This window comes from Seriola aureovittata, chromosome 20, assembly GCF_021018895.1.
Source record: "Seriola aureovittata isolate HTS-2021-v1 ecotype China chromosome 20, ASM2101889v1, whole genome shotgun sequence".
Taxonomy (NCBI): Eukaryota; Metazoa; Chordata; class Actinopteri; order Carangiformes; family Carangidae; genus Seriola; species Seriola aureovittata.
The window spans coordinates 444682-460807 of NC_079383.1; the positions used below are offsets into that span (position 1 = coordinate 444682).

The 16126-nt window shown below is 47.5% G+C and overlaps 1 protein-coding gene across 2 annotated transcripts in view; it reads left to right on the top strand.

The window, feature by feature from the left end:
* The first annotated feature begins 12165 nt into the window (after positions 1–12165).
* Positions 12166–16126, top strand: part of arhgef4 (Rho guanine nucleotide exchange factor (GEF) 4) — a 71510-nt gene continuing 67549 nt past the window's right edge. For both annotated transcript variants that reach the window (XR_008826149.1, XM_056364716.1), the window contains exon 1: positions 12166–14214. Coding sequence is in view for 1 of the 2 variants with exons in the window: in XM_056364716.1 (XP_056220691.1) it covers positions 12691–14214 (1524 nt within the window). In the remaining variant the exon portion in view is untranslated. The remainder of the gene's footprint in view (positions 14215–16126) is intronic.

Genomic DNA, 16126 nt, shown 5'->3' on the forward strand with positions numbered 1-16126 from the left:
ACACTGGGCCAGGACACAGCTGTGTCTGCAGTGTTTAGAGCAGACATGACTGTGCTGAGGAGCTGGTTGTTTCCTGTTTGTTCATCAGCAGTTTTCTGACATTTGAAGTGAATGAGTTGCGGCTCATTAGCGATGCTAGTGTCTCTGCTGCTGCTCCGGTCCCTCTTCAGTCTGTGTGAATGGAGCCTTTGTTATGAACTGAGCTCTGTTTTCACAGCAGGCTGTGGACAGCAGAGAAAATGTGCTCAATGGTAAATGTTGACCTTTTCACTGATTCATCAGCTCTGCCCACAAATCATAATGAAAGCTTTATTGTCTTTTTGAATATGAAATCACTCTGATTAATTACATGTGCTTTCTGCTCCTCCTCATGAAAACTAGTGATGCTGCTTTGTATTTAGTGCTGGCAGCTTCAAACTGCTCTCTGCTGGACAAACTGGACCTCTCCAGCTATTAAAGACAAAAGGCTCAATAACTGTCATTTCACATATGTTTTTCATTTTAGTATAAAAAAAGCAAATACAACCAGCATTATGTATTGAAATTCACTTTATTTGTGTTCAATTCAATTCAGCTCAATAACCCTTATTTGTCCCCAGGGGGCAAAAAAACACACAAATACACAATAAAGAACAGAAAACTAGTGTGTGAAAAACTTTACACATGACATGAAGAAACAACATCAGTGTAACAGAAAAAAACCCATCAACAATGGTGCAAAACAACATGGGATAATCCATCACTAGCACAAATAAATAAGTGTACACATAAATAACCGACTGTACTCGTGTTGATAAAACCTTGGCTGTATGACAGACATGTCATGTATGTTACATACTGTATGTATATGCTGTCACATACTGTAGTCCATCTACCATTACCCTGGGATATGACCTATAGAGCGTATCAGAGGCAGACGCACCAGACCTTTGTCGTCACGGTTACAATAATGAGCCTTTGGGGGGAAACAGCGGCCGGCGTATCTGGGTTAGAATAATTATTTCATTAAATCTAGAGAATTTAGAGAACCGTTGTTGTCATGGTTACAATAATAAACATGTGGTTGAGGTTGTGAGGAAGTGACCTGCGGTCCCTGTATGAAAGTCCTGTGTTTTCTCTGTTTCCTCCACTGAGTGACAAAGTGTTCAAACACCGTCACCTTTATCCATGATTTTAATCACCTGTTCTGTTGAATCCAGTTGTTACAAACATCTTATGATGCACTTGAATTCCGCATCAGTGATGTAACGTGGGGTTATCGGGTGTTTGGTGTCGCCCAGGTGACCCAGCCAGGGTTCATCAGGTACTAGCTTGTGTCCAAGTGGCCTGTGTATACCACGGATCTCCCTCTTGATCCATATCCACCTGGATGTCTTCTCTCACTGTGCTCGAGGGTCCTGAAGAAAGACCAGCCTCGATGGGGACATCCCTGCTTCTGGACCCCGTCAACCTGGTCCTCATCTTAGCCCTCCTCTCTTCCCGGTCCTCCTCATCTGCTCTTCTCAGGGAACTTACCTTAATGTTTCAGTCATCGGGATTATGTCTGGCCTTTGGCCTGTGGTCACTGCAATGCCTTCTGGGAACTTGAGTTGCTTCCCCAGGTTGGTTTTCAGCTGCCAATCTTGTGTCGTGCTGAAGAGCCCAACTGTGGTTTCTCTCCTGTCTTGGTGTTGCTGTTTGCCTTGGCTGATCTCTGTGCAGATGGAATCAGCTGCTGCCTTCAGGACCTGTTCGTGCCTCCAGTGATAGCGTCCCTGTTGCACAGCCGTCACACAACAGCTGAGGATGTGTTTGACACAGGGGGCAGGCTGGAGTCAGCCAACCCTCAGCAGTACAGGCTGGTTAGGCTGGGATGAAGGTCATACACCAACTGGATCATGACGTTGACTCTGAGCAGCTCTGTCTTTCCAGAGCTTGTTGACATCTGGTCCACACCATCCTGATGGACCGAGCTTCCTCCAGTCTGACCAGGTGACACCTTTCTCTTCCTCTGACTTTGTCGTGGCACATTCTTGGAAAACTGGTTGAGTCTCAGGAGTCTCCTGGCTTCAGGCTGCTGAATGTAATGATTGGTTCAGCTCACCAGCTTCCTCCATGTTGTATGAACATTAGGCTGATGTAGTGACGGGACAGCGAGGCGTGGAGTGAGCCAGAGAGATAGTGCTTCATTTACAATGAACTAATATCAACAGATTTATTGACCAGCTGATTAATCTGCTTTAATTTGAAGAAACATTCATTGTTATCAAAAAAACTTTTAAACAAGTTCCTGAGAGTGAGTGAATGTAATCCCATTAATATGAAGAAGTGAATCATTAGATCAGAGACTGATGGGGATACATCCTCCATGTTGTATGAATCCTCATTTTGTCTCTGACAGCTTGTGTTCTTTAACTCTCATGAATAATTGAGTGGCTGATGTAAATGGAGACAGCTGGCTGCTGCAGCTACATGGATCCATTCACTCAGTCCACTTTGTTTCCTGTGTGTAACTAAAAAATTCACCCTCCAGCAGTCTTTGTGTTTTTATAGCAGATATTTAAACTGTTGGTTCAGTTAGTTTAAAGAGTTCAGATCTGAACGACTGTGAGACGATAAAAAACTGAACTGAAGATAGAAAATCATGTTTTACGTGACTAACAGAATGAATTGGGCGCAAACACTCTGGTTTAATGACCCATTTACTTTTGGGATCTCCTAATGTTTCCTCCAGAAACTCAACAGCTTATGATGAAGCATGTTCAATCACACAATGATAAGATTTAATAATTCATATTACAATACATTTCTTTTTCTTACTTTATTTTAATTTGTAAAAAAAAACACTGGAACTTCAGAGGGTCACTGAAGATGCTCAACATCAGGTCAGTGACCTTTGACCTCCTCCTAGAGGATGCTGTGGTTGTACCAGCAGAGATCTATGGTAATGGTCTGTGGCAAGTGCCAATCTCTTCACGATATCATGACCTGCAGCATCTCCTCCTGCTCCTGCTCCTCCTCCTGCTGCTCCTCCTCACCCTCCTGCTCCTCTTCCTCCTCCTCCTCCCCCTCCCCATCCTTCCCCTTGTCCTCCTCCTCCTCTTCCTCCTTTTCCTCCTCCTCCTCCTCACTGATGAAGATGTGTCCTCACCACTGATCTTTGATGTTGTATTTACTGGATGAGTCCTCCTAGCAGCCTGTCTCTGTGATAAAATAATCATCTGCTTCCTCCTGTACCCATGATGCATCCTGATGAACAGCTGTTGCTCTAAAAATGGATGTGTGTGTAAAATCAGGTGTCATGTGACCTGCAGGTCTGACTTTAGCATTAGCATTAACACATTAGCATTTTTTAATTTTTATTTCATGTCATTTTAACAGTTAAAGCCCATTTTTATTGGCCTCTATTAAACATCCACAGATCTTGAGTGAAGGCTGAGGTATCCCATTCACCCCAGGGACACCCCCCCCCCCACCCATCCCCCTCCTTTACTCCAACTAGCATCCTGAGCAGAGATCAGGTTCCTGCTCCTCTGCTGAGATGGAGGACAGTAGGTGACAGTCTGGGTATGACCTCAGAGAGCGGGAGGAGGGGCTGTGATAGTGATGGAGGGAACAGTGTTAGACTGAGGAGAGACAGAAGGAGAGGAAAGTGAGAGGGAGAGTAGTTGTCAGTCTGTCAGCTCTAGCTCTACGTCCTGTGCCTGAGAAGACTGTCAGAGGTGAGTTGTGTGTGTGCGGCTCGTTGTGAAGCGGCAGCATTAATAATGGATGCTGCCCAGATGTCAGTGACACAAAGAGAACATCAGACAGGGAGGCAGGTTCTGTGTGTCTGCATGTGAACAGGTGAGGAGAGGTGAGGTCTCTGGGTGTGGAGAGGTGACGGCTCGGTCACAGCTGGAGGAGACAGATCAGCCTTGTTCCTGTGTGTGTGTGTGTGTCTGTGTGTGTGTATGTGTGTTCATTCAAACAGTGTGTATGCTGGAGTGTGTGTGTGTGGAGCTCCACTGGCACAATAGCTAGCTGTCCCCGAGGCCCTGACACATCAGTGTGGCTGCAGCACCCACGTCCACATTCCCTCCATGCTGCAGTGGGAGGCGTCTCCAGGCCGGTGAACACTGGCTCTGTGGAGAGACACAGAGACAGAGACAGACACAGAGACACAGGGGAGGATGACCTAGATCAAACACTCTTCTAAAAGCAAGTATCCTGTGTGTGTGTGTTTTCTCTGGTAGGAGTAAATCCAGTTGACATGGTTTGTTGTGGCTCAGTTGTGAGTGTGAGTGTGTGTTTAGAGGAAGGAGGAACTCGTCCTGTCTCACTCTGTATCTCCAGTGTTGAGTAAAGTTCCTGCAGATGTTTGAAGAGTCTGAAGAAGTGTTTAGTTTTGTTTTGAGTCTTAAAATGTCGCTCAGTTTAAACTGGAGATAATGACTCTCTCACGGAGTCTGTGATGTCGTTATGTTTCAGTCAGTCAACAGACAGTTAATTATGACATTATTTATTCATGATCTAATTATAACAATCAGCAGTTGAAATAAAGTTTTGTAATGTTTGATGAGTTTGTTTTGATCCAGAGGGAAATCAGACCTGTGGAGTCTGATGGACATTCTGTCTGCACATGATGAACATTATATACATTCAGCTGTTGTCGTGTGTTAATTATCAGACAGGTACACTCACCTGTTACCTGGAGCGCACGTTGAATCAGTGAGTCGCATGTTTCTGTTTCATATGGATTTGATAAGAGGAACAAAGAACAGCAACATTTCCTGGTGTAGAGTGAAGTTTTTAATGTGTTCGTTTCTCTGCTGTTTTAAGATTTCGTCTGAGATCAGAAGTTGGTTTTGATCATATGATCAAATTAGTCTCTTCTCAGTCTAAGCAACTCCCCCAACATTTGAGTCTTTTTTGTCATCTAAGTGTTTGTGGACAAAAATGTTGAGCATATTTAATCTAGTTCAGTTTTAGTGCTTTCAAATAAGACGTCATGCTACTGGTTTTAAGATGATAGAAAAATAAGACGTAAAGCAGCTTCATAACAACAGGTTGTGTGATTATGAATGAAGCTTTGCAGAGAGGGTGTCTGGTCTGATGTCATTCATTTAAGCAACACATCCAGACACTGAAGAGGATGAAATAATGAAGTCTGGAAAGATGCAACAACATTAGCAAATGAAATGCAATCCAACTGTACGAGTCAGTCAGTGCAGTGAAGTCTGATCCAAGCGGTTTGTGATGAATCAGTGCTATAACTTTCTGTTTGACAAACCCTGAGGAACCAGGGGAACTAACCCCAGATACCAGGTAGTGATGTACCCGATTGTTATAAATGTGTGACACTATCACACAGTGGTGATCCTCCGCTCTGGGAAAAGAAGCCCATTGAAGTCCATAACAGAAGCTCCATGTTAGCAGAGTTAGCAGTGTGTTGATGGGTGTGCTGCTGGTGTGCAGAGACTCCAGGAAGAAGGTTCAGATGCACAGGAAGAGAAATGTGTGGTTCACCTGGACGCTGCATCATGATCCAGGGATTTGCTTCAGAACCAGGTCTAAGGCCCCGGTGAAACCCAGCAGGAGCACCTCAGTCTGACCACCACCAGAGTCTGACGTCTGCTGATGTCACTGCTGATGTCACTGCTGACCGACCAACTTCATTCACCAGAGGGTTTATGGAGCTAACTATGGTTGGTCTGGCTGTGTGTCAGTCAGACAGTCAGCCAATCAGAAGCCCTGTGTGTGGTTCAGTGTTAGAGCTGAACTACACCTGGCTTCACCGTCTGAGGTCACACTCAGTTTAAAGGGACAGACTCTGAGAGTCTTCAGTCAGGTGGTTTCTGTCTGCAGAGTGCTACTGACCACCTGTACAGGTGAACAGTGGTCAGACACAGTGACACACTGAAGTTACCTGCTGTGATACAGTCACACCTGAGCTGTAAACTGAGAGTCTGCAAAGGAGAGAAGGCAGTGTATAAATATTCACTGTGCCTCTAGGTTGTTGGTGTGTGTGTGTGTGTGTGTGTGTGTGTGCGCGTGTGTGTGTGTGTGTGTGTGCGTGCGTGCGTGCGTGTGTGTGTGCGTGCGTGTGTGCGTGTGTGTGCGTGCGTGTGTGTGTGCGTGCATGTGTGTGTGCGTGCGTGTATGCATGCCTGCATGCGTGTGTGCGTGCGTGCGTGTGTGTGTGCATGCATGTGTGTGTGCATGCGTGCGTGTATGCATGCCTGCATGCGTGTGTGTGTGCGTGTGTGTATGCATGCCTGCATGCGTGCGTGTGTGTGTGTGGTGTTTATTTAACACCCCTGTCATGTGCTGATTAGATTCACACTTGGCTGCTGGGGCTCCATGGAAACCAGCTCAGTGTCATGTGCTGCTCTGCTTCTAATACCAGTTTGATGATGGTGACGGTGATGATGATGATGATGATGATGATATGTGTGTGTGTAAGTGACATGTACTATGTGTCATCACATCTACCATCTTTGATTTCAAAGTAGACACACACACTGGCAGTGTGTCAGTCCCTGTGTTGTGGTCATGTGTGTCTGTTGCCATGGAGATTCACGCGTCAGGCTGTTTTACACCAAAGAACTTGTTCACTTGATAAATTATTTTTTCTTTCATCACTTTTAATGAATTAAGTTAATGAGTCTTTAACACTGAGTTTATTCAATCAAATAAACATCTACAGTCTTAATAGTTCAAACTTCCTTCCTTTTGTTTCCATGGTAACTGTTTCATTGCAGAGCAGCAGCAGAGGTTTCATACTGATCAGCCACTATTCTCATAATGGATTGATCAGTTCAAATATTTATTCACAGTAACTGAATATCTTTGTGTTTTCACCTGTTGATTGGACAAAACAGGAAGTGATGTCACAGCTGCTTGATCAGTCACATTTAGGAACATTTCCTGTAACCTGTAACATCCGGACAGTGTCCAGGTGTAGGTAGTGAGGAGCATTTACCTTTACACATGAAGTACAGGTTTACAGGTGCAGGTCACTGTCAGTGGCATTATCAGTGAGCTGCTGAGCTGCAGGGCAGAGTGAAGGAGGAGGAAGGAGGATGGCCATGTTCCCTCCACATTATTATTCCTCTGCACCGGCAACAATCAGAGCGGCAGCCATCTTGTTTTCAGGTTGTCCATACGTCTTATCCTCCTGGACACGATATCTCAGTAACACCTTGTGGGAACTTCTTCAAATTTAGCACAAACGTTCACTTGGACTCAAGGATGAACTCAGTGTGACCTCACAAAACACTTTTCAGCCATTACTCAAAATGTCACACAAATGGTTGATATTGTCCATGACTCTGAATAAAGAGGGATGTAACCTGGAACTAGTCTGAGTGGAGGAGGACGTGATTCTAGGTAAAGTTAAATTAGCTGTCTGTGCTTTCAGAGTCTGAACCATGAAGCAGCAGTGAGCTGTTGCTCCTGTAGAGCGTCTCAGTGTGAGTCAGCTGGATGCTGCAGACAACACAGGATGATGGCCTGGACCATGTGCATGCTGGGATCAGTGTGAGGAGTCGGGGAGCTGTGCCTCCATCAGCCTCTCCACTGTGTGGTAGAGAGGCAGCTCTAAGCCTTTAAGCTTCTTTCAGACACTCAACTCCAATTAATTAGCAGAAAATAACAGCAGCCTCTCTGTGATTGGAGCGTGTCTGGATTAACCAATGAGAACAGATCTTCTTCTTTGGTCCTGCTCGCTGGGCTGAGAGAGGGAGGGGGGGTGGGGGGTGGGCAGGTGACTTCAGGAAGTGACATTACATTCACCTGTCAATATGAACCAGTTGAACCTGCTTATAATCGGACTTTATGAAAGTGTCGGTAGCCTCTGTGTCGTAGCAGAGATCTGCAGTTTGTTTACAGCAGCAGCTTAAACAGACCGTGTTCCTGTTTACATAGAACCCATGGAGCTGTTTCCTAATGTGATTGAGGTTGCATTAAGGTGACTTGACCTTGACTTCAGTTGTCATGCACCTGGGCTGCCTGAAGTTGCAGCTGTGTATTTATAGCAGCTCTTCTTAGTGTCTTTCCTTGTTATTGTGACTCAGAGATCAGTGTGTTCCTACTGCAGGGAGGCTGGATTAGACACTGAGGACGCATCACGTCTCTAACATGCAGAGAAAAGGAAAGTTGTGCGTTTTCTTGTGTGTACAGTTGTGTTTCTCTGAGGCTTCATGTGAAGGCCAATCAGTGCAGCTCGTTAGAGAGGGGTGGATCTGTAACTTAAGACCCGGAGCTCTCGACAAGCACGACTGGTGATCATGGAAGATAAACGCAGAGACAAAAGAAGAAGAAAAAGAGTGCAGAGGGAAGCTCCGGGCATGTAGAGGAGGACAGTCTGAGCCGTGTGGTTATGTGTGTGAGCACATGTGTGAGGGACGCCATGGGAGCGCTGCTGAGCTGGTTCACTGCTCGCCTCTGTGCTCTGCTGCTGGACACAGCCCAGGCACTGAGGCGCTGGAGAGTAAGTCCAGTCTGTCTTCACAGGGTTTCATTGTAAATGTACCAGAGAGCATTTCAACTGTGTGTGTGTGTGTGTGTGTGTGTGTGTGTGTGTGTGTGTGTGTGTGAGTTTTAAATGTGACACAACAGAATCTGTTCTTACAGTTAGACTGAAGTCAAAGTTCATCTCTTTTATTTTACTTATTCTGTTCAGATTTTAATGAGCTGAGAGTCATTACTGTAATTAGACTGGTGCAGTATTTATATGTGTGGCTACTGATGATGATTGATTACATAATCAGCTGGGATGTCAGAGTGCCCCCCCACCTCCCCCTCTGTGACCTCTGACCTCAGGACTCACAGAGAAACATGTCAACATCAACATGAGAGTGATGTTGTACTAACATGCACAGAGAGTGATGTCTTGTGGGAATGAATGCTAATGTTAGCAGGCTAGGTTAACTGACTTCCACTTCCTGAAACAAAACTTGGCATTAATTGCTAATAGTGTATGTGGAGGTCTTGTCTCAGCAGTGTGACGGTGTGTCTCTTACCTGGATCTCAGTCGTAGCTGTTTCCACGTACATGTCCAGAAATAATTATATTTATTTATCTCAGTAGTTGTAGTGTCTCTTCTGGTTTTACTGATTTCTTGTGTGACTGAAATTATTTCCCTTCTTTTACATTATTGTCAGAACACACTACCTGAACTGTTTCTGTTGTCTCTGTGATATTCAAAATAAAACCTACAAAAACTACAAACTAAAGTGAAACATGTCAGTTTCATGTGATGTTACTGGTATGATGTCACTATGACATCAACAGGTTTTATTGTGTGAAAAACAGGCGAGACGCCGAATCTCTACATCACAGATGAAGCTGTGAGGTGAGAGACCACGCAGGCAGCGTGTCTCTCTAACCCGTTAACATGGGCGCCCAAATGAAGACCCAGACGCTCTGATGCTGCCACACATCCAGTGTGTCCTTGACCTCACGACTTGTTGCCTTGTTGACTCCTTGACTTGTTGACTTGTTACCTCGTTGCCTCGTTGCCTCGTTGCCTTGTTGCCTTGTTGACTTGTTACCTCGTTGCCTTGTTGACTTGTTGCCTTGTTGCCTCGTTGCCTTGTTGAGTCCTTGACTTGTTGCCCTGTTGACTTGTTGACTTGTTGACTTGTTACCTCGTTGCCTCGTTACCTCGTTGCCTCGTTGCCTTGTTGCCTTGTTGACTTGTTACCTCGTTGCCTCGTTGCCTTGTTGCCTTGTTGACTTGTTGCCTCGTTGCCTTGTTGACTTGTTGACTTGTTGCCTCGTTGACTTGTTGACTCGTTGACTCGTTGACTTGTTACCTCGTTGACTTGTTACCTTGTTGCCTCGTTGCCTTGTTGACTTGTTGCCTCGTTTCCTCGTTGCCTTGTTGACTTGTTGACTTGTTGCCTCGTTGACTTGTTGACTCGTTGACTTGTTACCTCGTTGACTTGTTACCTTGTTGCCTCGTTGACTTGTTGCCTCGTTGCCTTGTTGACTTGTTGACTTGTTGACTTGTTACCTCGTTGACTTGTTACCTTGTTGCCTCGTTGCCTTGTTGACTTGTTGACTTGTTGCCTCGTTGACTTGTTACCTTGTTGCCTCGTTGCCTTGTTGACTTGTTGACTTGTTGCCTTGTTTCATCCTGATGCCGCTGCTCAGTGTCTGTATGAGGATCAGCTTTCAGGTTGTTAGTAAACCCTCTGTTGTTACTGTGCTGGTTCTGTCTCACCCTCCTCTTCCTCACTGTCTCCACAGCCTCAGGACGCCCTCGAGGACTCCCCCCCCCTCTCTGCAGGATTAGGCTTAGAGGAGGGGGATTTGGGTGCAGACTCGTTGGAATGGTGCGAGAGAAGCATCGGCGGCGGCGACACGTCCGATGAGTACTTTGACTCCCGCTCATGGCACAGCGACACTCTGTCAGACCTGACTCCGGACGGGGAGGACTGTCAGGTCACCCTGATTGGACTGGAGGACGCCTGCGACGGTCACCGAGCAACAAGCAGCAGCTTCCACAGCGGGCAGAGTAAAGCCCGGAGGAGAGAATTGGTGACGGCCAGGGACGTCCACAGAGACGCCTCAGAGACTCACGGTGGACAGACCAGCTGTAAGAGGAGAAGCCCAGAGATCCATCTAAACCCTCAAGGTCCCTTAAAGCCCAGAGACCTGAGCTCAGCCGAGCCCCGCCCCCTTCATAGTAAAGAGGAATTAAAACTTGACTGGCACAAACAACAGTCCAGCTCACAGACAGACACTCGACTGCAGAGCTGCACGGAGCCACACACCTCACATGTACTGAGCCAACACAGCACACAGGTAAATACTCCACCTGACACTCAGGAGGTGAGGCCAGAGGAGAGACACCCCCCCAGACTGAAGGAGTCACAGACGAGCACCACACTCTCAGACAGCACACAGGCTCAGACTGTGGAGACATTAGACAGACCTCAGGTTCATGACATCGAACTGCTCAGCAGCTGCAGCGTAGAGAGGATCACAGGTAGCAGCAGCGACTGTAAGGACAGACGTCACACACTCAGAGACGAGCAGGGAGAGGACACAGACACAAACAGCAGGGACAAAAGGGACGTGTATGAGGCTGCGAAGACGTCCTGTCAAACCCATCACACAACAGAGACTCACCATAACGACAACACCTGTCCAGCAGACTCATATCTCACTGGTGAAGTAACAACACAAAGATCTGAGGTTCCACACACACACACCACACACACACACACAGTGAACTACTGTCCATACACTCAGTGTGAGGAGAGCTGCAGACGACCGTCACTGATCCACCCTCAGGTTTGTAGTAGTGTATCACGGCCACAGGATAAGGTGTCGGGTGTCTGCCTGCAGGTGGAGCGCTGTGGGGCTGTTGGTGTGGCCCCACCTGGGACAGTAAATGAAATCTGCTCCTCCATCACATTTTCCACAGAGACCACTTCCTCTTATCCTCTGGATACCTGTGCTGCTGAGGTCTCTAGACGAGCCTCACCTGTCCTGTCAGACTCAGGCAGGGAGGAGCTCACCTGGAGGGAACTAGATCACAAACAACTTCAGGGTGGAAGGTTACTGCAGTGGGAAGTTCGAGGTCCAATCCAGGATTTAACCCGTGATCACCGGGATCAGGGGGGTGCTACAACACAAACAGCCTCTCACAGGCTTCTCCATTCAGGGAAGGGGGGGTCAGAGTCTGTAGAACCAGGTCCTGACTCACCTCAGATCCAGACTGAGGAATGTCTGCCTCCTCACACACTCTCAGATAATCTGCTGTTTTTATCTGGCAGCCATAGAGCCGAGGAGACTTCCCCTGTGTTATCAGAGGGGGGGCGGGTCAGGTCACCCTGCCCTCTCCAAAATACTAAGGATTGGGTGGGGGAGGGGGAGGGCCCTTATCTTTATTTGGAGCGGGAACAAACTGTGGAAACAGGAAGTGAAGTCAGGCTGTCTGAGCACAGAGTCCTTCATCCTGATGTTAACATCTGTCCTCAGCATCGCTCTGGTAACACAACATCAACACATCCTGCTGCTGCTGAGTCCAATCAGGACACAGGTGGAGGACACACACAAACCTCTGGCAGCACAGGTCCTGGTCCATTCTGTAAGACGTCTCTGTCTCTGCTCTCGGACTCCAACAATAACACCAAGGGCAGTACAGGGGGGGGGCGGAGAGGGGAGGGCTCAGGCTGCTTCTCTGGGGGGGCACAGAGAAACTACACAGGTGATGAGGGAATAATTCACCCCCCTGTCGATCCATCAATAACTGTGACCTTTGACCTTGTGGACGATGTAGAGACGCTGCAGGGAGACTCACTGTCTTCACTGGACCACAGATCCAGGTGGACCAGTCAGGAAAACCAGTTCCACTTAAACCTGGTTCATGCAGACGAGCGGGAAAAACTAGAGGACAACACAGCGGAGCGTCCAGAGCTCAGGTGTCTGAACTCAGACAGACATGAAGGTCTTAAGTCTTTAGGTTCAGAGGTGGACGGTGAATCTACAGAGGACAGAAGAAGAAGAAGAGGCGGCTTTCCTGACTCACTGAAGGAACATCCACCTGCTGAGCACACACAGGTGAGTCTGTCAGCTCCACAGCAGGAGGTGAGGGGGGTCAGCCTCCAGTTGCTCCCTGTCAGGAGTCTGGAGCCGATCTGGGAGGCTGAGCGTTCTCTGGATAACTGTGGCACCACAGAAGAAGATACAGGAACAGAGACAGGATATGACATCATGAGGCCTGCTGAGGAAGGTAGGGATGTTGGTGACCTGGTCAGATCGAGTCCTGAGGGTCCAGACCAGACCGAGCAGAGAGACAAATCTCTAACCACTGCGGAGGAGGAGCCTGAGGGGAGCTCACCTGTCCTGCGTAGGGGGGTTGAGAAGCCCTGCAGACCTATGACTGTAGCGTACGATGCTGTGTGTTACACCTCAGCCAGCAGCACCTGTGACGAGCTGGACGACCCTCACTCCGCCCTCGACAAGATGATCAAGAGAAGCAAAACTAAAGGCTCCAAGTTCTCTGTCTTCGCTAAGATGCCGTCTTTCAGGAAGGCGAAGGGCTCAAAGGGTGGCAAGAGTGAGGAGGCCCCCCAGGAGTCACCAGACGGGGGAGGTGAGGGCCTCGTGTCTGAGCAGGGACCACAGAGGGACAACTCTGACGATGAGGTTTTTGTCAGAGGAGACGTCCTCAACCAGACTGTCCACCAGGCCTTTTCCTCTGTGCGCTATGAGATAGAGGAAGAGGACTGTGGCTTCCTCCCCTCCACCCCCCACACCCGACACGTCCGACAGCTAGTCAGCCAGGGGGGCAGTGAGGGGGGTAGTGGAGGGTCAAGTCCAGACAACCCCCTCCTCAGGCAGGTCCAGTCACCCAACGGTCAGACCTACAAGAGGAGCAAGAGCAACGACAGTCTGAACATTCGCCTGCGCTTCGCTCAAGCTCACAAGTCCCTGTCCAGCCTGTTCGAGTCCCGCTCCATGGACAAGGAGAACGAGGAGCAGGTCTCTGATCTGGACTCTGCTAAAGCCAGACAGTCCTGGAGGAGGCTGAGGAAGGCCAAGGAGGCAGAGCTGCTGAAGAGGACTCTGTCAGTGCCGGACGAGGACTGTAGCAGCGCTGCTGCTGGACACGAGCAGGGACACTTCACGTCCTCTCCGGTCCTGGACAGGCTCGGCAGCCCAGGGTCACCATCCTCTCTCCAAGCCCTGCGCCACACTGATCCCATCTCCAAACGAGGAGTTCCACAGGGGGGAGGGAAGGAGAGCCCCCATGGGTGTAAGTCTGAGGGCCAGAGGAGGAAGTGTTCACCTAATGGTCTCCCCACCTCACTCCCTCTGTTTTCAGATGACTCTGCAGCCCGACCCCCCAACCACACCAGCCCCGTGTCACCTTTGAGCCCCCTCACTCAACAGTATTGGCCCTCCTGGACTCGGCCCCACCCGGTGTCCAATGAGGGCGTGGCTGACACCCCCCTACGGCCCATGAGCCCCAAACCCAACAGCCCCAGACCTGCAGCTCAACGCAAAATCTTCCGCTACCCCCACTCCTCCAGGTCCAGTTCTGTGAGTCCTATTGTTCTGGGTCAGTCGGTCAGCGTGGAGGGGCTGACGGACCCCCCTGAGAGACCTAAGACCCTAAAACCTGCAACTAGCCCCCTGGGGGTCAGCCTCAGCCTCCTGGACGCAGCCGAGCACAGAGTAGACAGCCAGTCACACATCAGCCTGTACGCCATCGGCCTCAGCAGCGACCTGGAGGTAAGAAAACAAACTCATCAATAATCGATCGCGGATCAAACTTCTGATGGTTTCTCATTAAATCTTTGTTAAACATCAGATTTCTGATCAGCTCCTGTCCAGATTTCACTTCACTTCTCTTTAAAACTCCATTTGGTTTTAACACACAGTGAGTGGTTAATACAGGAAGTTGATTACCTTTTAAAGAAAACATTTTCAAAATAAAATACATCCTCTCTTTAAATTCGACATTTCCTCATTTAACTGTTATTACCCTCTTATTTACTCCAGTACATTCATTTAACTAAATGAATTTACTGGAATAAATAAGAGGTGAATTGATTAAAATAACAATAAGCCATACTCTCGCATTTTTGTTTGCAGCATTGTGTTTTAATAATATTAAATAATATTCATAAAGTCATAACCAGGTGTCATAACCAAAGAAAGAGCGACAAACATCCATAAACTATACAATACATGCAGCTCAACATTACAGATCAATCATTTCATATTCATCAAAATTATATAATACGTTTACAACTAAACAAAATGCAACACTTTTGATTAAAAATGTTCATTCAGTTCACACCAGTAGCATTTGTGATTTGTTGTCCATTTAATACTCCGCTGAAAACTCGAAGTGAAACTTATGTTTCGACTTGGTTCTTCTTTGAAAAGAGTTTTTTAAAATTGTTTTTCCTGAACTCAACAATCACTGTAAAGCTGTGTGGATAAAACTGACCCTGTTCAGGATCAGCCAGTCAGGATCAGCCAGTCAGGCTTGGCCAGTTAGGATCGGCCAGTCAGGATCGGCCAGGATCAGCCAGTCAGGATCAGCCAGTCAGGAGTGGCCAGTCAGGATCGGTCAGTCAGGATCAGCCAGTCAGGATCGGCCAGGATCAGCCAGGATCAGTGAGGATGTGTTGTGTGTGTTGTGTGTTTTGTGTTACTGTGTGTTTGTTGTTGTGTGATACCGTGTTTCTGTTGTTGTGTGTTGATGTGTGTTTTGTGTTACAGTGTTGTGTGTGTTACTGTGTGTGTGTTACTGTGTTTCTGTTGTGTATTACTATGTGTGTTGATGTGTGTTGTTGTGTGTTACTGTTTCTGTTGTGTGTTACTGTGTGTGTGTTGTTGTGTGATGTGTGTTACTGTGTGTGTGTGTTGTGTGTGTTAATGTGTGTTTTGTGTTACTGTGTTGTGTGTGTTACTGTGTGTGTTGTGTGTTACTGTGTGTGCGTTGTTGTGTGTTGATTTGTGTTTTGTGTAACTGTGTGTGTTGTGTTGTTGTGTGTTGTTGTGTGTTACTGTTTCTGTGTTTGTGTTGTTGTGTGTTACTGTGTGTTGATGTGTGTGATGTGTGTTACTGTGTTTCTGTTGTTGTGTGTGTGTGTGTGTTTGTTGTGTGTGTGTGTGTGTGTTGTTGTGTGTGTGTGTTGTTGTGTGTGTGTTGATGTGTGTGTGTTGATGTGTGTTGTGTGTTACTGTGTGTGTGTGTGTTACTGTGTGTGTGTGTGTTACTGTGTGTGTGTGTGTTACTGCGTGTGTGTGTGTTATGTGTGTGTGTGTGTGTGTGTTATGTGTGTGTGTGTGTGTGTGTGTGTGTGTGTGTTATGTGTGTGTGTGTGTGTGTGTTATGTGTGTGTGTGTGTGTGTGTGTGTGTGCGTGTGTGTGCGTGTGCGTGTGTGTGTGTGTGTTTTGTGTGTGTGTGTGTGTGTGTGTTTGTTGTGTGTGTGTGTTATGTGTGTGTGTGTGTGTGTGTTATGTGTGTGTGTGTGTGTGTGTGTGCGTGTGTGTGCGTTTGTGTGCGTGTGTTTTGTGTGTGTGTTATGTGTGTGTGTGTGTGTGTGTGTGTGTGCGTGTGTGTGCGTGTGTGTGTGCGTGCGTGTGTGTTGTGTGTGTGTGCGTGTGTGTTGTGTGTGTGTGCGGGGG